The sequence below is a fragment of the Echiichthys vipera genome (genome assembly GCF_963691815.1).
Source record: "Echiichthys vipera genome assembly, chromosome: 18".
Classification (NCBI taxonomy): domain Eukaryota; kingdom Metazoa; phylum Chordata; class Actinopteri; order Perciformes; family Trachinidae; genus Echiichthys; species Echiichthys vipera.
In genome coordinates, this window is record NC_139843.1 from 10,374,059 (window position 1) to 10,399,684 (window position 25,626).

General features: G+C 39.5%; 5 protein-coding genes across 8 annotated transcripts; 3 read left to right on the forward strand and 2 right to left on the reverse strand.

Annotated features, from left to right (window-relative positions):
- Positions 1 to 131: 131 nt before the first annotated feature.
- On the reverse strand, positions 132 to 4,630 carry LOC310960740 (non-selective voltage-gated ion channel VDAC2-like). The gene is made up of 9 exons (XM_083932523.1): positions 4,506 to 4,630; positions 2,846 to 2,917; positions 2,676 to 2,725; positions 2,116 to 2,268; positions 1,975 to 2,027; positions 1,650 to 1,877; positions 1,333 to 1,483; positions 1,042 to 1,099; positions 132 to 951 (listed from the first exon to the last, which is right to left on the reverse strand). Exons 2-9 carry the CDS (start codon positions 2,910 to 2,912, stop codon positions 860 to 862), a joined length of 852 nt encoding a protein of 283 aa, XP_083788649.1. The 5' UTR covers positions 2,913 to 2,917; positions 4,506 to 4,630; the 3' UTR covers positions 132 to 859.
- Positions 4,631 to 5,153: 523 nt separating this feature from the next.
- On the reverse strand, positions 5,154 to 12,247 carry samd8 (sterile alpha motif domain containing 8). Of its 2 annotated transcripts, none has more exons than XM_083932521.1 (6): positions 12,102 to 12,247; positions 9,835 to 10,410; positions 8,899 to 8,994; positions 8,656 to 8,773; positions 8,412 to 8,562; positions 5,154 to 7,154 (listed from the first exon to the last, which is right to left on the reverse strand). In XM_083932521.1, exons 2-6 carry the CDS (start codon positions 10,389 to 10,391, stop codon positions 6,850 to 6,852), a joined length of 1,227 nt encoding a protein of 408 aa, XP_083788647.1. In that variant the 5' UTR covers positions 10,392 to 10,410; positions 12,102 to 12,247; the 3' UTR covers positions 5,154 to 6,849. The 2 variants fall into 2 exon arrangements, with proteins under 2 accessions (XP_083788647.1, XP_083788648.1); XM_083932522.1 differs by lacking the exon at positions 12,102 to 12,247 and adding an exon at positions 11,826 to 11,886.
- A 963-nt stretch (positions 12,248 to 13,210) lies between these two features.
- Positions 13,211 to 14,472, forward strand: LOC310960637 (dual specificity protein phosphatase 13A-like). Of its 2 annotated transcripts, none has more exons than XM_083932389.1 (3): positions 13,211 to 13,454; positions 13,549 to 13,766; positions 13,904 to 14,472. In XM_083932389.1, exons 1-3 carry the CDS (start codon positions 13,318 to 13,320, stop codon positions 14,095 to 14,097), a joined length of 549 nt encoding a protein of 182 aa, XP_083788515.1. In that variant the 5' UTR covers positions 13,211 to 13,317; the 3' UTR covers positions 14,098 to 14,472. The 2 variants fall into 2 exon arrangements, with proteins under 2 accessions (XP_083788515.1, XP_083788516.1); XM_083932390.1 differs by having other exon boundaries at positions 13,928 to 14,472.
- Positions 14,473 to 16,011: 1,539 nt separating this feature from the next.
- LOC310960961 (dual specificity protein phosphatase 13A-like) lies at positions 16,012 to 19,326 on the forward strand. Of its 2 annotated transcripts, XM_083932857.1 has the most exons (4): positions 16,012 to 16,225; positions 16,425 to 16,462; positions 16,559 to 16,642; positions 17,138 to 19,326. In XM_083932857.1, exons 1-4 carry the CDS (start codon positions 16,098 to 16,100, stop codon positions 17,347 to 17,349), a joined length of 462 nt encoding a protein of 153 aa, XP_083788983.1. In that variant the 5' UTR covers positions 16,012 to 16,097; the 3' UTR covers positions 17,350 to 19,326. The 2 variants fall into 2 exon arrangements, with proteins under 2 accessions (XP_083788983.1, XP_083788982.1); XM_083932856.1 differs by having other exon boundaries at positions 16,425 to 16,642.
- A 152-nt stretch (positions 19,327 to 19,478) lies between these two features.
- LOC310960959 (dual specificity phosphatase 29-like) lies at positions 19,479 to 25,083 on the forward strand. The gene is made up of 4 exons (XM_083932852.1): positions 19,479 to 19,918; positions 22,406 to 22,590; positions 23,649 to 23,869; positions 24,662 to 25,083. Exons 2-4 carry the CDS (start codon positions 22,436 to 22,438, stop codon positions 24,886 to 24,888), a joined length of 603 nt encoding a protein of 200 aa, XP_083788978.1. The 5' UTR covers positions 19,479 to 19,918; positions 22,406 to 22,435; the 3' UTR covers positions 24,889 to 25,083.
- Positions 25,084 to 25,626: the final 543 nt, after the last annotated feature.

The window sequence follows — 25,626 nt, forward strand, 5'->3', positions numbered from 1 at the left end:
ATGAAATCGAAAAGTCATTAAAAAACAAACTGTACATGCCATTTGTTTTTGTAGCGCATCATTATTTAACCACACTGATTTCATACCAAGCTGTCTAATTAGGCACTGTTATCAAATTACAGGAGAGCATGAAGGTTGATTTCAGGACTTTATTGCAAAGGTTAGACACACGCCAACACACAAACTGCTTCCTGATTAGTGTCACAGTCCACAGAAATGGGAAGAAACGTGGATGATTCACTCAGATATTCTTCCACTCAGGTCACACTGAGAAAAAGAAAATCCATTTAATATTGTCTTGCAACTTAAAAGCAGGTATTTAAGGTAGCGGAGGTCTCAAATTCATCACGCAGCACAATTAAGCCTTTAGAAAGATAAGTGAAGACCAGCCACTAGACTTTGATCTTGATAAGCATAATTTGTTGGGAGTAAACCTTCCAACAGGTTACTACTGAAATACAAATAAAATGTGCAAATAAAACAAAAGGAGAAAGAGCTTAAATAAAGATATATTCTACTGTGCAAATTAACAGCTCAGGTTTACATTCTACAAGATCACGCTTCAGCAAAACGAGGTTGTTCCTGGACATGGTGCACCCAGAGGAGGGTTTTTTCTCTCCTATCACTATTGAGGATACATTGGCAATAGGAATAAATGATAAATACATGTGATTGAAATATGACTAGTTCTTGTAACCACAATAAAAGGAGGCTGGTGGATAGGTTTCCATTTTAACAGTGCTAGAGAACTTCTTTGTTTTGGCTTCATCTCTTTAAAATATCTGTGCTGAGCACTCAGGAACACTCAGAATCAGATTCAGCTGATATTTCTCTTCTTATGAAATGGCAGAGCAGATCCTTACGCCTCCAGCTCCAAGCCCAGACCGAGTTTGTGACCACCAGCATTGATGTTCTTCCCATCCACCAGTGCCGAGAGGATTAGTTTCATACCTGAAATACAAAATTAGATTATTTGTTTTATTACTTAAAAAGAGATCTATTGTGTTTTCAATTGGATATCACACGAGGGATCATTCTTACCAGGCCGGAGAGTCTGGGTATATCCAATTCCTACCAGGCTGGCATTATTCACCTTTGCCTGGAGAAAGAACAGTTAAATAATTAAAATAACATTCAGCGTATACATACAGTACTGCCTAGCCTTGGACCCAGAGGAATCTGTGAGCTCATGTTTTATTTGCTCTTGCACATTGTTCCGAGACTCATGGCCTGACTAAATTTTACACAACTGATAACACTTTTTTTTGACACACCCTGCTGACAAACATGGTGAGAAACATAACGTATGTTAAAAAAAGAAAAGACACTTACTGATATGGAGGCACTGGAGTCTAACTGGTATTTGGCAGCAATTCCAAAGCGAGTGCCGTTGCTGCCTGCTGTCCAGGCAAGATTAACAGCAGTCTCCAGTTTGTCGTTCACCTTCTGGTAAATGGATCCACCAAACTCTGAACCATCATTTCTGAGGGGAAAGAAATAGATTAAAAAATGATCACTTGAATGTCAGTATCCTTCAAACAGTTTCACCTGGCAGAAATACCACAAAGATCAGAGAGTTCTTTGGAAAGCATTTGTGCCACTCTACAGTTACTCATCTCGCTTGTTTACAATATTTGATGAAAACGTACACATTGGTGTGGAGTTGGAAGTCTCCGGTCTTGTAGCCAACTGCAAAATTACTCTGGGTCATCTTTGATTTGGCTGAATCAAATGTCATCTGGTAGCCAGCCAGCCAACCCTCATAGCCAGCCACTGCTGCTCCATGGATCGTAGGACCAGCGAAATCTAAATCTACATCAGCGCCCACATTAAGGTATTCCCTTTTGTAAGCTGTCTTGACCTTGCCACTCTTCTTTCTGTGAAATTGAAACAGAAAATGGAAAGTACAGAAGTTGGAAGGGTGTTCTTTATACAATGACTGCTTGTTGTGATTTTACGATGATCTTAACTTACCCAGTATTTGGTGAAAACGTAGTGTCAAAAGTAAGTTTCAGCCCTTTGGTGATCTAAAGAAGATTACTCCATCAGTCACACTTCATTTAGAGCAGCTGCATTATTGGAATGATCAGCAGCATAGCAGAGTTTTCAATTTACCTGATCTTCAACACAAATTTCAGTTCCAAGTGTGTTTTCTGTAGTCCACTTTTCTGTGAACGTCAGCCCATACTCAGCCCACTTGTACTTGGTTTCCAGGGTTCCTGTGACTTTGCTGGTGTCAACGTTGGATGAGCCTGATGTTTTAAACTCCTAAAAGGGAATAAAAGAGGTAATGAGTCCTACCTTGAAACAATACAACAGGTTAGACGAGTTTCTCCACTACAGCTGAGACATAAAGTCATGGACTAATACTGACATTTAAAAAATAAAAACGTATATATATTTATTTTTAAACATAAAACATTTTGACAATGGTCCTTAAACTGGGTTATTAAAGAATTGTGACCAAGATATGTACTAAACAGGACTTGTCAGCACTCTTTGATAGAGAAACTATGTTTCTGAATGACCCCAAACACATGGCATTTAATTTACTAAACTTTACTGATACTTATCGGTCGACATATGTTGATAACATTATATTTGTGATAACCAAAGATCAGCTGATAATACCTTAAATGCACTGCTATTATCTTTAAAGTAACTGCTAAACTCACCACTCCACTTGAAGACTTTGTCTTCACATCAAGCTTCACCAACCCAAAACCTGCAAGGACAATGACAATGAGGAAGTACTTACTGGACTTGTTAATGCATTTCAAAACACCCTGTCCTTTGACGGTCAATGAATACACACTTATAAAACTGTTATGTTGCTTACACTTACCATATCCCTTGTTGAAGATGTCCTTGGCTGATTTTCCAAGGTCCGCATATGTTGGAGGAACTGCCATTATGCCTGTCACAAAAAGGACATTTCAGAAAGTGTAAATGGTGAAAAGGGACTATAATGGACAATGGATTTAAAAACAACCAGGTCTATAGCTACGATTGACCAGGGCATGCCCTCTATATCCCCTAAAGAGACTGGGCAGGGGTGAATCACATGACGCATGAAATGACTCTGAGTTGTGCCGTCTCGCTCCTAAAAATGTGTCGTCTTAAACGTTCAGTTACGCTATGGAATGCCCCAGCCACAAGATGACGGGATTGGTTTCAAGTATGTGATGTATGAAACCCTGGCTGTCTGAATCCAGAATTCAGAGTGCCATTGTTACAAAAACTTGATTTTGATTTGGGGCGGTCTTTACTCAGTTTACTTAAAACTGGGTTTTGAGTAACAACAAAATATAAAAATAAGGAGACTATTCCCCCATTAGAATTGTATTGCACTGTGGAAAAGACTACTTTAAAACAGAATTTACCATATCAAGATATTAGTGACAGCTTTGACTTCTTTGCTTTTGTTTAATTCAGGGATCTTCAATGTGTTTTAGGCCAAGGACCCCTTAGCTGAAAGAGAGATGAAGCAGAGACCACCTACTACAAATACTCTATTAAATTGAGTTGCATATTAAACTGGACCTAACAGCTAATGTGCCCTAAACCCTGTACACACAGCTTTGTTATGGTGCATACAATACTCTGATATTATAAAGATCCTTATTAACATTTATACATAACATGTTAATGTTAAACATGTATTTGGAACATTGAATCCTTCAGCTAAATTGTATCTATGCATAGCTACCTTAGTGGCTACCTTAGCGGCTACCTTGCCTATAAGCCAGTAAGCCTATCATCGAGGTTGTGTGTTTTTTCTTTGTTAATAATACGTTGCATTCATGATAATGTATATTTTAAGCCATATTTTTGAAGAAAAAAAACAGACATTGGAAAGATTATCAAACAATTTGGCGGACCCCCTGCAGTAACTCCCAGGACCCCCTGTTGAAGATGTCTGGTTTAAATACTATTTAAACTCGAACATTACTTATTTTATCATAAAGTGCTTTAACTGGCCTTAAAACAGTTGTATTGCCAGACACCTGCACCACTTGACTCATACGGTCTCCATTACTCTCAGATTCTGTCGTCACGTCTCCTCATTGTCAAGGTTACACCAGAGTCTTGTAACTGTCTTACAGTAACTGAAGATCACGATAGCCTCAGGGCTGCAGATGTGACAGAATACCTGACAACACGCAATTTGCATTACTATATCGTTTTTAACTATTAACGTTACCAGTATAATTCAGCATGGATACCATTATTAGACACATTTGGGATGCACTCATATCTGTGAGTTAGAGGCATACGCTGTCGGTGATTGCTACTTCCTGTTTTTTCACTATTCAGTTGTTAACTATAAGAAATATTACAATATTACACTGTCATTGGTGCCTGCTACAGTATGTTGAAGGAGTTTGAACACACGAGGGTGGTAGGGGGCGTTTTTTATAGCTAGCAAATGGGACGTTTGATAACCGACATTCAAACAAAATACAACTCAAGCAACCTAAATACTGTTACGGCCTATTACTTACCGAGTATTACTGTTTTCGAATATGTTGCTGTCAACTTGTGAAATAGAAAAAAAAGCAGCAGAAACAGCGGCAAGGACCCGGTGTAGGACGATATGGAGGAAAGACACCGCCGCAACAAACACCCTCCTGACCTCGGCGCCGCAGGACCCCAAATATAGCTGTTTATTTTGTGCCTGTCTGAAATCGGAAAGAAGTGATGGTTTTATAATTCTCGGTCAGTTAATTAAGTGTTAATTGTAAGGTTCGGAAACAGTAAAAGGTAATTCCTGTAATTTGCAAGAGTCGATATGTTGCTTGCCAAATGTATGCAATTAACACACCGGCATGTGGAAGACCTCTAAATCACCATGGTAACCAATACGCTAATGTAACGTTTTATTGAGCTTTTACAATGACTAATGACAACAAAAATACGACAATGTCAGGGAAATATGAAAATATACAACATTAATGTCAAATATGTAATATGTAACACATTATATGCTACAGTTTTAATTCAAACTTCACAGTTTTTCTTATTTCGTCAGTCTGTTACTCCCAAACTTGCCTCAAGTCAGTCCACAGATTATGTAATAATACATCTAAATCCATCTCAGTGTTTGGAAATCATTTAAAAAAAGTCTTTCAATCTTTTGCCTTATAAAGTGATTTAATACAAATTATTTTTCTATATACCAAAGGAAAAAAAGATGACAAATTGTTTTAATTTTCAGTCTACTGAAATCAGAAAAATTCAAAATCCAACCTGAACATTTACAACAATTACAGTACAGCCCAGAAGCTAACAATATTTGTCATTCCTTAAACAAGCTTTAGTTTCAAGTACTTTATACGTGTCTTCTTCTCACCATTCAAGGCTTGTATTTCTTTTATTTCTCCTGCCAAAGGCTAGTAGATCATTATGAGGTTGTGCAGCGGGGCACAAGAAAATAAACTGGTCTTTGATATCAGCTCTTTAATGATGGAAATGACTGAACGAGACATGAAACAACTAATGTGGCTTTGCATGGGCATGTGAACACAGCAGCGTCATTCCTCGATGAAAGGATGCGCCGAGACTTTCAACTCCATTTAGAACAACCATGTTTCCAGCATGCTGAAATGACCACATCAATTACAACATCTCTCTTACTACAGTGGCAGATTTCACTCAATGAAATGTAGAGGCCACTCTGAAATCCACTTTACACTCAAAAAGCACATTGTGTTTCAAATAAATACAAAGTTAAGAGCAACTGTAAACATATTTCTTCATGTGCCTGTTGCTGTAACATCGTTTATGAAATATAAAAATACCTATTGACTGTTACAAAATGAAATAAATTAATACAAACAAGTACATACAAATTTAAGGATCCTTTTAAGCACTAGTACTACAGATTAATAATGATTATCATCATTTACACTGTGTGATGATTAAAAAAAAAAACACTATACAACTATCTAACAGTAAACAAGAAAAATTTGGAACATTTCTACACAGAGAAACCAATCATAACACTCAAGGTAATTGGCAACTGGAATTATATTTAAGACAGCTGGAAATAAATCCTTGCTTTGGCTGATAATGACATTATCATACTACTGAATCCTCCAATGAGACATGAATTACTCTGTCAACATTAAATAACATAGTCAACATGTAATTATTTCAAAGAATGAAAAATACTTTCAAACAGATGGAGCATCTGTTTCTCAACATGATGAACACCACTTTGCGATACAGGAAAAAAAGCAGAATAATGTAGATCTTTATATATTGCTTCAACAGTGGTCCATAGAGTTATGTTTTGATAAATTACAAGGTGGGAGGTAAGACCAAACCCAGATCAAAACCTTGAAATTATCAGGAATTTTAATTGCACCGAAAATGACTAACTGCTGTGAAGGATTAGGGACACTGCTGCCTGAGAATTCTTTGATGTGGTCCAAATACTCTAACACATTTACGAGTAAGTCTTTAAGTTAGTAGGTACTGAAAATGCAGTTCCTGCTACATGACATGATATCCCTTTAGAGGAGAAACAAGCAACCAATAAATGAGACACATCTCCACTGTGTTCACTTTTCCAGTGTTGATGGGGGTTTTAAGAAATTCTGTCTGGTTTTGTGGATTTTGTTTAATCCGCCTAAAAAATGGTGACAGGGGAAACACGTTTGAAGATAAATCCCGGAATATAAGAAGGTATGGCTCTGCGTATCCCATCAGGCCTCGGTGCTAACAGGATCACAACAGTAGTCTTTGTTGATGAAGATATCACACACCACCTCAGTTGGCAACTTGACAAAGCAGACTAAACAGCACAGGCTAAGGATTGTCCGACAGTACCGCTGCTGCTGTTCATTATCCAATTAGCCTCCTCATCCCAGCAGGTCTAGAGAAGGGCCAGCAGTACTCGTTGGGAACGGGCCCGTTGACATTGCACTCAAAGAAGGAGAACATGGGGAACCAGATGCGAGCTCGTCGACTCTGCTGGTAGGCCCGGGTGTTGGCTAGAGTGTGATAGTACAGGAAGAGTCTGGTAGTGATGTAGAACGCTATGAACACGTCGATGGAGTAGTGTTCATGCGCAGCCAAGATGAAGAAGATGCCAAACAGATTCAACACCCAGGACAATGTGTGAATGAAGTTCCAGCTTCGAGGAGTATCTGTTTGTGAAATAAAAAGAAAGAACAGTTGAAGATACATTCAACAAATTAGATTTTTTTAAAAACTACGCTTCCAGAAATCGATGATATCCTTAAGTGACAGACTTTTTCTGTCCAGGTCAGACTGGGGAAAGCTAGTTTTTATTTCTGTTGTAATACCAATGAAGGACACTGGACGGCAACAAAGGGACGATGTTGCCAATTATGGTTACATTGTTTCTTCCTCGACATGTGTTTTCCTCATGATTTAGTGCTTTAACCCTCTCATTAACCCTCAGCTTTTAATAATGGCTCACACTTTCTCATGATTTTCAGGAATTCATTTGGACAAAATCAGGCAATTATTGTGACATTTCAGGGAACTGTTTTTAAGTCTCAACACAGAAAAAAGATATTATCTCAAGTTTAAGTGAAAAGGGGCTTGAATTTCAAATCCTGTCACACACAAACACTCAATTATTAAATATCACATCTTTTAATTATCAGGATATTAGAATTTTAGATACACTTTGATCGTTGTTTGTTTAAAGATGTTATCAAAACTTCACATTGCGCAGAATGTCATGACCTTCATCCTGACCTTCAATTAAAATGTTCAAGCTGAAAAATAACAGAATTATTTCTTTTAGGTGTTAAATGCCAAACCCAATTACTAGCAGATTTAATATTTGATAGGAATTGTCTTTTGATATGTGCTTCGGCTGAGCAGAAAGCCTGCTGGAGGTTATTTTCTCTCACGCAGTCGCAAAATGTACATGCTAGTTTTCCTTTGGCTGTAGTATCTGTAGTTCTATTCCCATTTTTTGCGTGGGACACAGGTGACATGAGGCAACACCATGTCAGCCCACGTCAGCCTTCGTCAGCCTTCGTCAGCCTTTGTCAGCCTTTGTCAGCCTTTGTCAGCCTTCGTCAGCCCACGTCACCATAAGTTCTTTGAAGTGGGCAAAGTGTGTTGAGTTCTAGACTGAACTGATGATCAGGACTTAAGGATCCTCTCAGCCTCAGGATGTGTTGTAACGGGAACAAATATTTCTGCACTTAATATCACACAACATTTTTTCCTGAAAACACCCATAGGCTTCACTTTGGTCTTTTTAAGACTCAAGTTCAGTTATTATAAGTTAATATCAGTTACTCAACGGCCATTTCGACAATCTTAACATAAAAAGTTGAAAGGGCTTCTCAAGTATGGTTTCGTTTCCCCTATGAATGTAACACAAAATTACAAAAATGAGCTCAGACTTAAAAGCTACTCACACTCTGTGACAAAGAAGTTGAGCAAGGTAATGACCACAGTGTGGCCGCTGAACATGTAGTCACCACATGTATGCACTCCTGTCAGCGTCATCCCAAAACCGCTCCAGATGGCCATAGCTCGCTGCAGTTTGGCCCACATGTCACCATACATCTAGAGATAGAAAGAAGAAGTGATGCACTGTGATCTTTCAAAGAGGCAGAGATGTCACTTTTAAGATGCTCGGAAAAGTTCATTATGTGTTACCTTTCCTGAGCATTGCAGATGCTGTCCTGGTACAGACAGGGAGGTGACAAACATGGTGATACAGCGCAGCATGAACACCGTCCCCATGAGGCTGCACATGCGCCGCAAAAGGATGGACCTACAAGTTGTGAGACACAGTTAACTTCCATGGCACTGATTTAAGGGACACACCGTAGGTACCAATAAGCAACAATCTCTGCGGTGGCAACACTGTACTGATGCGAAGGACTATCAGGACTCTACCTGTGTTTATGGAGCAGCAGAACCAACAACCAGATATTACAGAGGATCACTCCACATGCTTCAGCCATCGCGAAGGCCCAGGGTATTCTAGGCACACTGTTGAAAAGAGGGGGAAAAAGAGATATTAGTGCTGAAATGGAAAGTTCATTCCAAAAAAAGTGAACTGGCAACGATCTTTTAATCCTTTAAGTCATTTGTGAATTAAACATTCTCTGGCCTTTTAAAAGAAAAAATGTAAGATCTGTTTTATATTACTGAATGTTCCTTTAGTTTTGTACAAAACAAGCAATTAATTATTCAATTTATTTATTGATTATATTATATAGATGGAACTATTGATCAAGATTAATCAATATATATATATATATGATGTCCTTATTAAGTGAAATTTCCATTCAACTCAGCCCAAGAAAGAAACTTTTTACATCTTTTGGCTTCAAACACTGAAGTTAAAGCTTAGATATTTGAACAGGTTCTAATTTCTACATTCATAAGTTTAATGACAGATTTTAAATAGCAAAATATGGACCGTAATATCCCCAATTTGACACAAAAGCTGTAACTTCCTTCTATATGTTTTACCACATCAAACATGTCCCTGAAATCAGCTCTCCCAATAAAGATATTCCATAAAAAAAGCTCAAAGCTGGTCGGAAACAACGGGTCACACTACGAAATAGGTCACTTAAGCACTCAAAGGTCTCTTTGAACCAAAGCTATTCCACCAGGAATTGGAGAAGACAATAATAGAAACATGCTACAAGGAAGTAGGGCAATTATTATGTCCACCATCTGGTGTGATATTCTAACAGATGATAAATGTATATGTATGGTATTTCACAGCCGACAACTGTTTTTGTTGTTTTTCTGTGGCTACCCACTGTCCCAGTTCAAAAAAATAAAGTTTAAAGAGTATCACAGTTGTCACACACTCACCTGTCTAAGAAAATATCTGGTAGTGGAGGGTATGTACGCATGTCAGGCACCCTCTCATGCACTATGACCATGACAAAGGACGTGAACCCAAACACAAACACCACATAAATGGAGCTTAGCACTGTCTTCCAGTACTCTGGATCCAGCCGCCTCGTCTGCTGCTTGTACTTCCCATTGGTGTACTGGTGGTACTCCTCTCCCACTGGTGCTGTATCAGTGCTGTCACAGTCTCTGTTTTGGTCTCCATTACACAGCCAGTCCAAACTGCCTCCGGAGCCTGTAGGAGAGTGACCATCAAAGGGAAGACCCAGCTCCTCCAACACGTCAATGTTTTGTTTCTGTAGTTTGCGGATGGACACCATCAGCCGCTTAATGTCCCCGAGCACCTTGAGCTCCAGAGGCGGTGAGCGGAGGTCATACTCGCTGAGGGCGAGCAGACTGGTGCCATCCAGTCGGTGCTTGTAGCACAGCAGGTCCACATAATCACAGAAGCCCTCTTCCCTCAGCCACTTGGCGACGTGTTTGGGCGTCCAGCGACGGACACTCAGTTGGATCATTGCCTCCTCACTCTGAAGGCTGGAGAAAATAACATTCGAATTTCAACTCAAACAGCTGAACTCTCCCTTACTGTCAATATTGACTTCCTCAACAACAAACAAAGGAATCTCAAGCAGAAGTGAGCACTAATAGGCACTTTAGTTCCACTGAATCAGCAATATTAATTCCAAACAAACCATGCAACACTGCCACATAGACAGAAAATAGCTTCACTTCACTTTAATATAAAAAAGTGCTAAATAAGTTTAGACAGTTGCTGAGATACAGAGGCAATCTGGGAATTCACAGGTTGTGCAATATATGAGGCAAACACTGGCAGTATTTGCTAAGATGTTTGCACACACACCCTAAAAATGTAGGTGAAGGAGCGGATGTATTCACCAAGCCATACAGTGAGTTTTAAGACTTTTGTATGGAAGCCCATCTCTGCCAGTGTGATGGAGAAAAGGGATCCTGCAAGTCAATTAGGATGAGCAACTCAAAATAAGGACTTCTATAATACCTTCAAACTATTTTTGAGATACTAAGTCATTATTTTGAGATGTTGTCATTATTTTGAGATACTAAGTCCTTATTTTGAGATACTTTCACATTATTTTGAGATACTAAGTCCTTATTTTGAGATACTTTCACATTATTTTGAGATACTAAGTCCTTATTTTGAGATACTTTCACATTATTTTGAGACACTAAGTCATTATTTTGAGATAAGTTTTCATTATTTTGAGATACTAAGTCCTTATTTGAGATAAGTTTTCATTATTTTGAGATACTTTCTCATTATTTTGAGATACTAAGTCCTTATTTTGAGATAAGTTTTCATTATTTTGAGATCTTTTTTCATTATTTTGAGATACTAAGTCCTTATTTTGAGATAGGTTTTCATTATTTTGAGGTACTAAGTCCTTATTTTATGAATAATCAGAATCAGAAATATTTGAATAATCCCAATAATTGTTTTCATTTCAAACTCCAGCTATAACAACATATTCACCAACACTATTATACCAATAACATATAATTGTAAAAATAGAAATATAAAACCGTATATATACACAGGATATAACTATATATATATATATAAAATATCAAATTTACAATAGTAATATATACAGATCCAAATCACTGTAATAATATGCAGATGTGCAACACAAATACTTTCTCATTATCCTGACATGCTAACTCATAATAATGATTTAAAGGACCTTTTTTCATCACACTGGCGGAATTGGCATCCATACTTTTGTGGATACTGACTTGTTGGTTATTATCCCCATTTATTGCCAATATTATTAATTAGCCGGCAACATATACAGTACACACTAAATTGAATAATCCTCATTTAGGCTTAACCTCAGTGTCAGAGGGAGTACATGGTAGGATGACACTATGGTACTATATTGAAGACAGAGCAGATAATAAAAACCACCCACCTGCACTAGAGCAACATCACTGGCTATGAATAAGGTGCGGCCAGAGGCTAATTCTACTAACTTCTATCAATCTCTTGTAAGATAACTAGCCCCAGCATGGTGGGTGACGATGTTTGTAACCACAAACATGCATGAGGCAGACGTGAAATCGAGCGAAAGCGTCCCCTCTTTTATCCCAACTCCTCTCCCAAGTAGGCTAATTCAGCTCAAGCTAACGTTAGCGTAGCAAGCCATTAGCTAAGCTTGATCAATGCGTGTCGCTTTACGCTCACTCACCCGGACTGAGATGTGACAGAAGACGACACGGAAACGTATTTATTCAGCTTGCTAGCTAAATGGCATCTCACAAGAATCTGAAGAAGCCGTATTAGCTTTTGTTGCAAAAACAGGGGGTTTGATGGGAATCATTTCGCCCTGGCTGCTTCGCGTTGGTTACCATTACTGTTGACAACACAGGGCGGTAATGTCCAGAGCAGCTGCGCACGTAAAAAATAAAATAAAGTCAGCTACACGGGGGCTTGGCTCAAGCTGAGCAACAGTGTTACCTAGTGGTGAAAAAGAGGCTGCTGAAAAAAAAAATTTGATTCTGAAGGGTTTATTATTGTTATTTAGAAATGACGTTTGTATGCAATACATTTCAATTCAAATTAATTTTATTTATAGTGCCAAATCATTACAACAGTTATCTCAAGACACTTTACATACAGAGAAGGTGTAGACCACCAGAGACAAGGGCAGGCAACTGCTTGGGCTAGGGGGTCCCCCATGGTATTAACACACTTCAAACTACAGCAGTGACAATGTGCAAAGTTTGCAATGACAGTAGGAGACTTGACCCCCCCTAAGGTGGCCCTACCGGACTCCACTCAAGTTTTTATTGTTCTGTTTTTTTCCTGTCCGATTTATATTGTTCTTCATATTAATATCATTGTATTACACGTTTGTTAATGATTATATTTTTGTATTTAAAATAACGGACTTTTTTGCACATTTTTTTTTGTGTTGGTGCCAGATTATTTATAACATAATGGTGATGAATGCTGGTTCAAGGAGCCCCTGTGGATTTTTGCCCAGGGCCCCAACAGACTCTAGAATCACCTCTGTAGACCCCACTCTGACTTATTTATGCTTTACAGAGACCCACAATTCCTCCATGTGCAGCAGCAAGTCACACTGTCAATAATAATAATAATAATATTGATAATAATATCTGTATACAGTATTTACCCAGCCATCCTGTACACACAGTGGTAAATATCACAGTCAGCATGTATATATTAAAGATACAGAGGTGTGAGGTTGACCAACATTTTAATTATAGGTCACTGATTTAATTTTAGACCGGGGACATCTGTCCTTGTCAGTACCAACATGGTTGTAGGAAAGCCTCAACAGTTTGCAAATATATTTTAGGAGAAGAAATCCTACAAATGGGTAGATTCAGAGCTGCATGTTGTTATGTAGGTAACGATGAAGATCCATGTAATCAATTATGAACAATCCACTGGAAAGAAATGACCGTTCCCCTGCCACTCCATCTGTGAAAGACTTGGTGAAGGTTTTGTATGGAGGAAAAAGGTTCGGTAATCACGTGGATGAAGTTTGGCCGAACCTCTTCATTGGTGACATGTAAATCTTTTGCATTGCTCTTGACAGCCCATAACATAAAAGTAACCCTAGATTGTTTCTTTCTAACGTGTTATCCTGTTTCCTTTGTCCACAGGTCAGTGGCCAATGATCGCTACAGTCTGTGGAAGCTGGGAATCACTCATGTTGTGAATGTAGCTCATGGGAGGATGCACTCTCAGGGGAGTCGTGACTTCTATGGCTCCACTGTGGATTATTATGGAGTGCCTGCAGATGACTCACCGTCCTTTGACCTCTCTCGCTATTTCTTTCCTTCCGCTGAGTATATTCAGAGTGCACTTGACACGTCTGGTGGTAAATATCCTTCCTGTTGCTATAATGTCACTCAGTTTCATCCCAGGCCTCTTTACGGGTCACTCATATCTAGAATAAAATTCTAGTGTCAACTCATGCTTTACAGGCTAATTGTGAATTCTCTTCCTCTTCACCAGCTCATGTTTTTGTCCACTGTGCAGTTGGAGTGAGCAGGTCAGCCTCCCTCGTGTTGGCCTACCTAATGATCAAGGAGCATTTCACCCTGCTCGCGGCCATCAATAAGGTCAAAGAGCACAGATGGATTTTCCCAAACAGAGGATTCCTCAAACAGCTTTGTGCTTTGGATATGAAACTACGCAAGACCTCATGAGTAATCCTCTGCTCCTCAAAAACAAATTGATTTTTTTAAATTACAGAAACTCAAACGCATGTTTTCCTCGAGATAAATGAAGAATTCAGCATCTGCCAGTGGAGGGGGATACTATACTTTGACTTTAATCAGTTTATTTTGAGAATGGTGTTGAATCTATTGACCCTGGTGCTGTGTTTAATGTGAATCATGCTGCCTATTCACAGGGTATTGATCCTTATAATAGTAGGAAATCAGTGTAATCAACTCCCCCTTAGGCAGAAACCATTTTAAGACTGAATATGAGACAAAAATGAATCATTTAACCTTTGTTTTATGTTGAAGACATTGTACATCCAGCATGCTGTCTTGTTTATTCCCTTTAAAACAACATGAACACTCAATAGATGATTTATGACACATTCAAATTGTAAGTTAAGTTCATTTCAAAGGTTCTTTATTATGCTCATTTCAGGTTCATTCTTGTATTTTGGGCTTTCTACTAGAACATGTTTACATGCTTTAATGTTCAAGCACATTGAACTGGACTGAGTGTTTGGATACTATATATATATATAAATCTCACTTTTTTCAATATGGGACCTTTAAGACCATGAAAAACCAGTAACGTATGCAATGATCAAATGGTCTTATGCTGTGCACAATTGCTATTGTCAAGGATTTGACTGCCAAGGTAATCTCAAATACTGAGCAATAACTGCAAATGCAATACTTTACACATGTGGTGTTAGTATCACTGTCCTTTCAACCTCTGTCTTGTGGTTCCAGTGGTAAACTTGATATCGGAGTCAAATGGTGAAAAACATTTTATGCTCAGGATTTATTTTCTGAGAGGGTACAGTAGGTCTTTGAAACATGACAATCCGCTTAGGCTTTGCTGTGAGGAAGGTGACCATAAAATGGGACAAAATTAAGATTCCCAGGGTCTCTTGCATCTTGAAAATCAGATGTATGTAGTTTTAATTTAATATTTCTTATAAATGTGCACTTAATTAACTGAACCCAAAGCCCACAATCCACAGCCCCACCTGTATTTGGATCTGTATCTGGATCTCAGGTATGGATTTTTATTTATGTGCATATCAGGTGGGATTTAGTCCCACCACACACACACACACACACACACACACACACACACACACACACACACACACACACACACACACACACACACACACACGCACACACGCACATCACTGTACAGTAGATACATCAATAAGCAGAAGCATCCCTTTAAGTAATCAATCAATAACTGTCTCCAGGTTAAAATGACTCGAGATATTGATTGACTGATTTAATAAACATCACAATTGACTTTTCACAACAGATCATTGCACCCACATTTCACATACACATCCATGACCCTGAATGAAGAGAGTTCATTACATTTCATGGCCTTAAAAGAGAAGTTAATTATGTTTTTCTTCAATGTAAACGCTGGGATGTGTGAAATTGACCTGCAACATAATAGGAGAGTTAAAATTGACACTTGCAGCAGTTTGAGGGCTGTTTGATGTCATGTGCAGCCAGCGGCACAGCTTATTTTTTCCCCCCTCTTCAGCCAATTTGCTTTCACAAGATATTTATGTCAGAGTAGTAAACTGGCTTCATGAAGCGGTTGCAATATTTCAGTTCCATAAATGATGCATTAAAGTGGACTTTCTGTCATCCGGCATAAGCAATGCACTTAAACATTTTGTCCATAATTGCATCCAATTATCACTGCTTTATTGAATGATTCATCTCGATTTGAGGCTTATTAAATTAGAGTCCCCACAGCGGTGTGAAAAGCAGAGCTCGGGCTGCTCTGTTTGTTGTTCTGCCCTCTGCACGAGTAAGACTACACGCTAGGTTAAGCACTAAATTGGGTAACTGTCCAGTGACGGCAGATAAACACCTGCTCGTACAGATCACTCTGAGCCGGAGGTTGACGGGAACAGCTTTGATACACCAAACATTTGGACCAGTAATCGATCCAAGACAGGGGATTTGGAGTTAAAATGTCCAACTTGAAAGACAAGAAAAAAGAATATCTAAGTGTGAAGGATCTGCAAAAGGTTTTGGACTCATGCAAACTACATCTCAGACAAGTTGATGAGGTCTGGCCAAACATATACATAGGGAATGTGTAAGTATGCATCTTAATTCAGACTGAATGAGTTTGTGTGGCAAGCATGTGTGGAACTTGTTAGTTGTAATGGTAAACAGTCTTGATCTTTTTCGTCATTCCTGCAAATGTTTGTGTCATTCCGGTTCAAAAACTTTTTACAGTGATGCTTAGCGTTCACATACGTCTTGAATCTCTTTCTGTCTCTTTGTCTTGCTAGGGCAGTAGCCCAAAACAAGACTGCCTTGCTGAAATTAGGTATAACTCATGTATTAAACGCTGCTCACTCCAAGCGAGGCAGCATAGGGAACCAAAGCTTTTATGGCAACAGCTTTGTGTATTGTGGCATTCCAGCAGATGACTCGACACACTTTGATCTGGATGTTTACTTCCAGTCTGCAGCTGATTTTATTCACAAAGCTCTGAAGGCTCCTGATGGTAAGACACTTCTCTTTTTCAAATGAATTGTCATATTTCTGCAGTGAGTTTTAATTGAGTAAATATATCTGCACATGTTTTATTTCACTCCATGAATCCTTAATAAACCCATCCACTCAAATTCTCCCATCACGCCGACCTTTCAATGTCACCCGTCACCACAACTTGTAAAGTAAGTGTATTTTCAGACAGCAGTAGTAATAAGGGTCTTACCTTGCAGAATATAAGTCTATAATGTGACCATGGCTCCTTTCAAAGAAGCTATCAAGCAGAGGACGAGTTGGGATTAAAGCGACAGTCGGGCCCGGCCTGCAAAAGGACCTTAAATGAACAAAGGGCGATGAATTGTAGGCGCTATTTTTAGCTCACGGCAGAAAAAAAAAGAAAGGCCACAGTGTGAGACGGGCAGTCATGTATGATATTAATAAGACAGAGGCCTCTCACTAATCCTTCCTTCACAACCCCCTCTCTCTCTTCATCTTGTCTGCTCTTCAGGGAAAGTTCTGGTGCACTGCATCATGGGAATGAGCCGGTCATCAACCTTGGTGTTAGCGTACCTCATGATCTACCATCACCTCCCGCTCAAACGGGCTCTGCAGAAAGTGACCCAGAAGAGAGCCATTTACCCCAACAGGAACTTCCTGGCTTTGCTGTTGGATCTGGATCTTCAGCTAACAAGAAAAAAGAAAACATGTCAGATCCTGTAATCAAGAGAAGTTTACACTTCACAGAGATGGTCCAGACTAAAATATTTCAAATGGATTGTCATGAAATTTGGTTCAACTCAATTTCTGTGAGACTCAGCTGTACTTGTAGATAACAGTAAAATCTCATGTCAGCAAGAAAAAAAGAATAGGAAAACTGCCCATAACATTTAACTACACACACCCAGCCCTCAGCTTTTTATTAGCATGTTAAATGTTGACATATTAACGTATTAATCAGTTTTCCAGCCTATATTCCCCTCTTTAGGTTATCATGAATATTAACATGTTACCTTGCTAGGTGAGCATAATATGGGCCCTTTAACATGTGCATACATGGGTATGCTCATTATCAAGTTCATACTTGTATTTTGGGTTTTTTATCTGCTCTGTTTGGTCCTCTTTTTTGGGTCTTCCATATCTGCGCTCTCAGCGTCATTGCAGCCGGGGAATGACTGTAACGGCACTGTAGCGGCACTTTCTACCTACTTCTATACAGTATAGTTGTGACATCACAAATGTACAGAAGTCCCGACGGCTCGTTTAAAAGCACAGTTTCTGAATACAGGCTGTGTGCATTTCTCTGCGAATTGAGTGTTTTGATACTTTCACAGTATTTATACACCTGCTTTATAATAAATACATTTAAAAAGACATGTAAACCCCCTTTTTACAATGTGGGACCTTTACCATGCTAACATACTAAACATTAGGCCCTTAGGCATAACCTACTAAATATTAGCAACTTAAAATGCTAATGCTGCATTCTTACATTGTACTATACAGTAGATGTTAGATGCTAACTGCAGGTTAACATCCAGTTGTTAATATGCATTGAAGCATGATGGTAGCATTCAGCTCAGTGCACAACTGAGCCCAAGTACAGTTGAGGCTGTCGAAGTCTGTAAAGGCTTGTTAGTCTATGCGTCAAACTGAAAGGAAGTTGTGCCAAATCTAACAACGCAGAGATGTGGCAGTAACAACACAGTCAATACGTGGCCTCTCCTCCAACACCAACCTCAGGCCAAGCTTTACATTTGTTGCCTCACTAGTGAAAAAGATGCAACAATGAGTTGCAAAGTTGTTTTTTAATTAGAATCTGAGTTTGTCCAGTTTCTAATGAGCAGCATTGCCTTCTCCTGGACCTGCCACCATGGTTAATGTCTTCTTAATGACTATGTCTTGTTTTTTTATGTTTTTGGAGGCAATGATGTTAAAAGCAAATAATGTCTTAACAGAAAGACAGTTCGGAAACAATCATGCAATGCAAAGTGACAGACACAAGACTGAACAATGAATGTGAACGATAGGAGATTTTATGGTTATTTATGTCTTTCAATTACCTCTCATTCTTGTAAGATTTTTTTTTTTCTTCAGCACCTCACTTTGTATTACAGCCGAATGGACCAAATGTCTTAAATGAAATGTTTTTACAAAGCATCATTGTTTTGTTTTTTTAACTCTGATGACAGATACATCAGTCTAGAACATCCTAAGACCAACTCATCGGTGTTCACAGTATGAAATTTACTAATTGAGACGATCATCACGGTACAAAAGGATTCAGATCTTTTGATTGTCCATGAAATCATCTTTAGAAACATTAGGAATGACACGCACATGAAGGTAGTTTGACAACAAGGATCCCTACCTGCTGTGAGTTATAGGATTTGTATCGCTAAAGTTGGAAGTTCAGTTTTAATATTTGGATTTCAGCTATGGATATTTTATTTGGGTACAATAAAAAATATACAATAAATGAGGACATTTTGCAAAGAATGAACCATACATGACAAAAAAGATGATTTTGTTGTTTGTATATTTTCATCTTTTAAAACTTTGTAATTATTTTCATCATACTATTGTTATGCTTTAGCCAATACTGAGTATCGCAGTTTTAAGTGTAATCTGTACATCAGTTTTTCTGTTTTATTCACTAAATGATCCACATGTAAAGTAAAAGAAAAACTCATGACTTGACCAATTGTCCATGTGTTGATTTAAACCCATTTCACAGTAGAGAAGAACCTTCAGTAGTGACTGTGTCAGCAGCACTGATCTATGTCTCTTGCATTGAAAAAAGCAGAGTACTATCCTCCCTCCTGTGCTGGTAGCTCGGGTAACCTTAAAGGAATGCAGAAGATGATGCCAGAATTATTTTGGGCTGAGATTCGGATGTTAAAATAGCAAAAAAGGTTGCAGGGTAGACAGTTGTGCTGTCGACCTGCATGTAGCTCTTGTACAGAGAGACCTTGAAAAGCAACGTTTCCAGCTAAGGCAAGTGTCTGCTAACAATCTGTTGTTGGGAAAATGTTGTAGATAGAAGTCTATGTTGAAAAATATTGAATGTACAGTGTATGGATTTATAGTACTGTATACATTTGCTTGCAAGGTAAACATGTTTATAAAGCACCTTAATAAATGAGGATGTACTGTCATGATACTGCATTGCTTGATGGATTACCACACTTTCTTCTTTTATTAATTTGCTCACAAATCCAGACGAACCGCATCCGAAACGCTTTAGAGGGAAGTGTAATTCATAAAACCACCAAGAAGAGGCCCGGAGGAGGTAAAAAGACATTTTTATTTGCCCTCCATGTTAACCGTGGGCACTTTCCCATACATAGCATCTTTAATTACACAGAAGTAGAGCAGGAAGGACAGGTTAGCCTAAGGGGGGAGGCTATGAAAGCAGCGCTGCAGCTCAACATGTGCACCAGGGAAATCAGTTCTTTGCCCTGACTGTGGGAGGGAGGGAAGGGTTGTACTTATAGATCAATGAGGAGAAAGAAGAGCCTCCAGGTACTCTGGGCACATGTTGTAGTTGTGCAAATACACAATTTGACTCCGCCTTCGAGACTCACACACACTCATATGCATGGAGTATATGCTGCGTCCAATGCAGCTTTTTTCATACGCAGGACACACATGCAACCACGCAGAGATGGATAAAGCCATGCTGTTTGAGTGCACCTCCAGATGCTACAGCAGCTTAACAAAAGGTCACTGAAACAAATTTGGTCTCAATGACTTATCCCAGTGGACACGACAATAAATCTCAAAACCCCGACTGCCACATTATGTCTCTACACACCAGCAGAATGCAAATCGGTGCAAATAAGAAGCTGAGCTGCCATCGGTTTCTTTACTGTAACAATGCAAAACCCAAACACAGAGCACAGACCAGAATTACTGAAGCAGGACTTGACCAAGGGCGAGTGAATGGTTGGAGAACGTCAGGAAGGAAGGGTGTGGAAACTGAGAATGCCACAGCAGATAGTACCCTCTCAGAGTAAGGCAGGATTCTCCTCTGATTGCCATAGCAACATCGTGTAAAATTGCCTTGACATCACTTCAGCGCAAGATTCGCTGGATCAGCAAGATGTCTACTTCTATTTTACAGCACATAGTTTTGCTAGCTGCCACAAATCTGTGGCGAGCATAAAAGGTTGCTTGGTTATTTTAAATAAGCGGGTTTATGCAGGATGTCCCGTTTCACGCCAGTGACGGTTTTCTCCGACCAATCTGTGGTCAGCAATGTTTGAACTCCTCCTTCTAATATTGACTCTGTTCGCTTGGAACCTCAACAGAGTTGGTACCATTTTGCCAACGGAAAACCAATCAAAGAGTGAGTTGAGTAGTGCAGAGCCATACCATGCTGTGAATATGCAGCAAAGTACAAAAGCAGAATCTACTTAGTTACTGGAGTAGAGGCCTGAGCGTAGGTACCACAGAGCCTGGCGATGAGTGAAAGAAACCGCAAGCTGATGAACTGATTGCAAGCAAGGGAGGGGGGACAAGTACCCTAAAGCCCGGGTCGCGGTCTGGAAGGACAGTGTGAGTAGGCCCTAGGTTGGGTCCAGCTTAATTTCTATTTGCAGAATCTGTAGGCACCGGGACAAGATTTTGGAATCGGAAGCATTTCCGTTTCCATTTTTTAGTCCAAAATCACATTTGAGCTGACTTTGGTTGCATGCAGGTAAACAATCTGTGTGGTGAAGTGTTGAAATGCAATCTGAGAACCTATCAGCTGTCGTCTGATGGCAATTTAGCTTTTAATTAGCCTTTTGAAATGTATTTACTTTCATATGCAGATATCTGTTTATAGAGGTGTCGTCTCTCAACTCCAACTCCATTGTCAAATTTTTAAGTTGCTAATTGGACCGCAAACACTGACCGGTGGACAGAAGAGGAAATCCCTGCTAGCTATGCTGGAAGCCCGGAAATATTGTCTGTAGCCCCCAGAGGCTAAATCAACATTAGCCAATATTGGGTCCAGGTTAAAGGCAGGATAGGAATGAAAATAACACACAGAGACAAACCAGGAACATGGAAGACACAAGAGTGGGGAACACAAGGGATACCCAAGGGATGGACAGCAGCACTGCCTTTGTCGTGATAGAAGCTGAGCTGCCATTGGTTTCTTTACTATAATCATGCATACACATCGTTTGTACATCTTCAGCCTGGAGCAGAATGACACAGCTGCCTAAATGGATGCTAATATATACAGTATGCATAGTTTAAGTATCTCACAAGCTCAGTGTATGGATTGTAAATGCATATAGTAGGTTGGACTTGCCTACAGGAAATGAAAAGCTGGTTGTTATAGGTCTTGAATACCAATTTTTCTGTTTCCCTGGAGATAAATAAACCTATGTAAGTGCTACTGAACTGTGGATACAATAATGAGGGCATCATAAGGTCATCTTATAAATCTGTGCACTTTTGATCTGCTGTGGAGTGCATTTATCGGCATAATTATAGTCTATATTTAAAAGCGACAAGTTTGCATACCTGATGTTAAAGCACATCATAAGTCATCAGTGGAGTTTTCTCTTTAAGCAAAGAGAATCAGATAGTACCTTAAATGGTGTCTGCATTTCCTTTCTTAAACTGTCGATGAGAAAGGAAATAATGAAAAAAATAAAAATGTCATGACCTCTCAGTTTCTTCGTGTGGTCCCAATTTCATAGCAATGGCCAGTTCTGTTGGTTCAACAAACCCGCTGCTTACACTCTGTTAGAATATCATATGTAGTACTTCTATGTGACAGGTCTAAAAAGCAGAAGTGGAGCATTCAAACATGCCCAGAGGCCTCGGCTGCTTGGCAAGCCCTGAGGGGGCAGACGGCAGGTATGAGACCCCCCCAGCTTCAGAGCTCCAGAGGCTGATGTGGACAAAGAAAGGGACCAGCAGTCATCTGGATGAGGTTCAGCCCAGGATCTACATCGGGGACATGTGAGACCAGGCATACTAATAAGGAATATACAAAATGTACCCAATGAAAAAGTTACTGAACTCTTGGGCTAATAATGACATATTGATTTTAACTTAACTTTAATACTTGCCAGATATCAAAACAGAGCTAAAAGCAAGTGATGATTGGGCTTACATACAGCAAGACATCAAATACAAGCGAACGTTACTTCTTGAAGAAATTAGCTAACTATATAAACTGTTTGGTTACAAGTTTTTTCGTATTGACTTAAGGTTATATGTCTGTGTCCGCAGCTTGTTTCTGCTGCCCCCTAGTGGGAAAAAAATCAGCTGATCAGCTTGATCCATTGGTACTTGCCTACAGGTCCCCATCCTGTCAGACTTTGACGCCGCTTCATTTCCTCTTACCAAAAAAGGGCATTTGACGTGACTTTGGGGGGAGGGAGATACGTCCATCTGGCTGACGTATACCTCTGAGGAGAAGTGAGGGGGTGAGCTAGCTGTCACTCAAGAGGCCACGCCCCCAATGTTTCATAAACTTTAACCTCCAATAAAATAAAAACTAGCCAGGTACAAAAATATTCACCCCCTTGAGAGAAATTGCTCTATTATGAAACCTGCCCCTAGTGGACACTGGGCGAACTGCAACTTTTGGCACTTCTATATGGAAGGAAATCGCTGTAGTGAATTTGTGGCATTTAAAGTACACAAAAAATGCATTTAAAAATAATATGGTACGATATAAATTGAATAGCAACATTATGTCAAAGCCCTCTTTAACTACTAGTTTTTACAGTCAATTCAGTCATTTATTGTTGATGCTATTTGGATGAGCAAGCTCATATTTGACACCAACCAAAAGGTTTTATAACTTCATAAAGCTTTGCAACACAAACATTCTTCTAATGTATGCATTAAACAGCATAACGCATTAGCAGCCTAAATGTTTTATTAATCATGTATAGGACAACTTCTCAATAATTTCACAACAGTCATATGTACGCTTAGAAATGATGAACCCTTCCTTCACTTGTTTCTTTCTCTCTGCACTGATGGATAATTATGCCTTTTCGCTTCAGGTATGCAGCCAAAGACAAGAGGACACTTCAGGCTCACCACATCACCCATGTTCTCAACGCTGCCGATGGGAAGTTTAACGTGAACACGGGCCCCAGCTTCTACCGAGACACCAAAATCATTTATTATGGAGTGGAAGCATTTGACATGGAAACCTTTAACTTGAGTCCCTTCTTTTATCCAGCGGCCAATTTTATCAAGAACGCTTTGAGCTCTCCCACAGGTGAGGAGCTCTCACCAGTCTCAAGGTATTTCTCATCATTTTGAAACATTAATTTAGGGGAGACATTTTTTTTTTTTTTTTTTTTTTGCAAGGCAAAGTAAAGAAACATTTGTCAGCCAATTCCCATTACAGCAGCCCCCAGTTGTATTAGTCATTAAAATGCAAATCAAACACTAAACATAATATCAAGCTAATATCTTTCCCCTACGGTAATCTTCTCATAAGCTCAGACCTTGGCCAGGAAAATTGGTTTTAAATGGATTGCCCTGGTAATTTGTAAGCAACACTTTTATTGGACATGGAAATTACACAATTATGTTTGTGGCCTGTGCCTGCCCGGCCTGTTATGCAAAGTGAAGTCGGTATCTGACATGACAGTAATAAGATGAGGCCTCCTCATCCACATGCTGGCTGATCGGAGCTCCAGTGTGTGGCGGGGCCTACAGTAATCCCTAGCAGAAATACACAGACGCCAAGACAGTTCAATTACGCGCTCCTATGCGCCCTAATCCTCTGGCCCGATAAGGAACCAAGGATTACCGTGTGTAGAAACATTTGTTGCAACATTGTTGAAAACTTTTAGGCAGGAGTTAGAAGTACTCCTCTCTGTGATGTGCATAGGTTTTAATCCACAGAGTAGTAACACATTAGACAGTTAGAATAAAGTTCATCACAATAATCCAGTCACTGCATGTTGAATATATAGACATGGAGCTTGTAGAGGATGGCTGAGCTCTGTCCTCAGCCACAGGAAGTGATGTTCAGTTTGTTTGTTTTTTCCGTTGATGGCAGGTAAAGTGTTCGTCCACTGCGCGATGGGTCTCAGTCGCTCATCCACCTTGGTCCTGGCCTACCTGATGATCGAGGAGAACATGACACTGGTGGACGCCATCAAGGGTGTCAGCGCCAACAGGAACATCTCACCTAACTCTGGTTTTCTGGAGCAGCTCCGAGAGCTGGACAAAAAGCTGCACTTCCAGGGATCATCAACGAGCTGGAGTTCCAACAGGCGGACTTGAGATAAATCCTTCAGTGCATTATTTTGGATTGTATTGTTCAGTTTTAAGTAGATATCACAACAAAGATATGAACGCAAAACATGTTCTAATTATCTTTTCTTTGTAAGATAAATTCCATTTTTTTATGTAGCAGTTAAAGTGACTTATATGACATTAAAGGCATTTGTCATTGTAATGTATAAATACAATAAATACCATGCCCCAACCACAGAGACTTCCTGGTTGATCAAATGCGGAAGTGCCAAAAATTGCAGTTCGACCAGTGGCCACCAGGGGCAAGTTTCATAATAGAGCAATTTCTCATTGACCCCCATTTTAAACAGCCCGTTTTCACAGGGTAGTTAAACCTATTTGAGGCCTGGTACAAGACACAGACCTGGCTAGTTTCTATTCTATAGGAGTTAAAATTTATAATAAATTAGCTCAGCCAGATGGATGTATCTCCCTCCCAAGGAAATGAGGTGGAGTTAAAGTCTGACAAGATGGCGACTCCCGTAGGCGAGGACGATTGGATCGAGTTGAGAGAACAGATCTCGTTGAAGATGCTACGTCTATTTTTTTATACAGTCTATGAACAAAGCGTGCTCAGTGATGTTTGCAGGAGTCTGAGCTACTGTGCAGAAATGGAAAATCCAGTTTCTGAGTGTCAATCATAATGGGGAAATATGTCACCAAATGCAACATGTTTTAGGTCGTTTTTAATAATTTCTGGATGATATATATGAATTAATGAGATTC

Bases quoted from the DNA above. Each gene is read 5' to 3' on its own strand.
- LOC310960740 (XM_083932523.1), bottom strand. From the start codon at position 2,912: ATGGCAGTTCCTCCAACATATGCGGACCTTGGAAAATCAGCCAAGGAC. The intron at 2,269-2,675 runs GTGAGTTTAGCA...ATTCCCTTTTAG, and splicing joins CAAAGTCTTCAAGTGGAGTG to GAGTTTAAAACATCAGGCTC. The intron at 952-1,041 runs GTAAGAATGATC...TTTGTATTTCAG, and splicing joins TACCCAGACTCTCCGGCCTG to GTATGAAACTAATCCTCTCG.
- samd8 (XM_083932521.1), bottom strand. From the start codon at position 10,391: ATGATCCAACTGAGTGTCCGTCGCTGGACGCCCAAACACGTCGCCAAG. The intron at 8,995-9,834 runs GTGAGTGTGTGA...TCTTTTCAACAG, and splicing joins CCAGATATTTTCTTAGACAG to TGTGCCTAGAATACCCTGGG. The intron at 8,774-8,898 runs GTAGAGTCCTGA...CACAACTTGTAG, and splicing joins CTGCTGCTCCATAAACACAG to GTCCATCCTTTTGCGGCGCA.
- LOC310960637 (XM_083932389.1), top strand. From the start codon at position 13,318: ATGAACAATCCACTGGAAAGAAATGACCGTTCCCCTGCCACTCCATCT. The intron at 13,455-13,548 runs GTAAATCTTTTG...CTTTGTCCACAG, and splicing joins AACCTCTTCATTGGTGACAT to GTCAGTGGCCAATGATCGCT. The intron at 13,767-13,903 runs GTAAATATCCTT...CCTCTTCACCAG, and splicing joins TGCACTTGACACGTCTGGTG to CTCATGTTTTTGTCCACTGT.
- LOC310960961 (XM_083932856.1), top strand. From the start codon at position 16,098: ATGTCCAACTTGAAAGACAAGAAAAAAGAATATCTAAGTGTGAAGGAT. The intron at 16,226-16,424 runs GTAAGTATGCAT...TTGTCTTGCTAG, and splicing joins AACATATACATAGGGAATGT to GGCAGTAGCCCAAAACAAGA. The intron at 16,643-17,137 runs GTAAGACACTTC...TCTGCTCTTCAG, and splicing joins AGCTCTGAAGGCTCCTGATG to GGAAAGTTCTGGTGCACTGC.
- LOC310960959 (XM_083932852.1), top strand. From the start codon at position 22,436: ATGCCCAGAGGCCTCGGCTGCTTGGCAAGCCCTGAGGGGGCAGACGGC. The intron at 22,591-23,648 runs GTGAGACCAGGC...TTTTCGCTTCAG, and splicing joins AGGATCTACATCGGGGACAT to GTATGCAGCCAAAGACAAGA. The intron at 23,870-24,661 runs GTGAGGAGCTCT...CGTTGATGGCAG, and splicing joins CGCTTTGAGCTCTCCCACAG to GTAAAGTGTTCGTCCACTGC.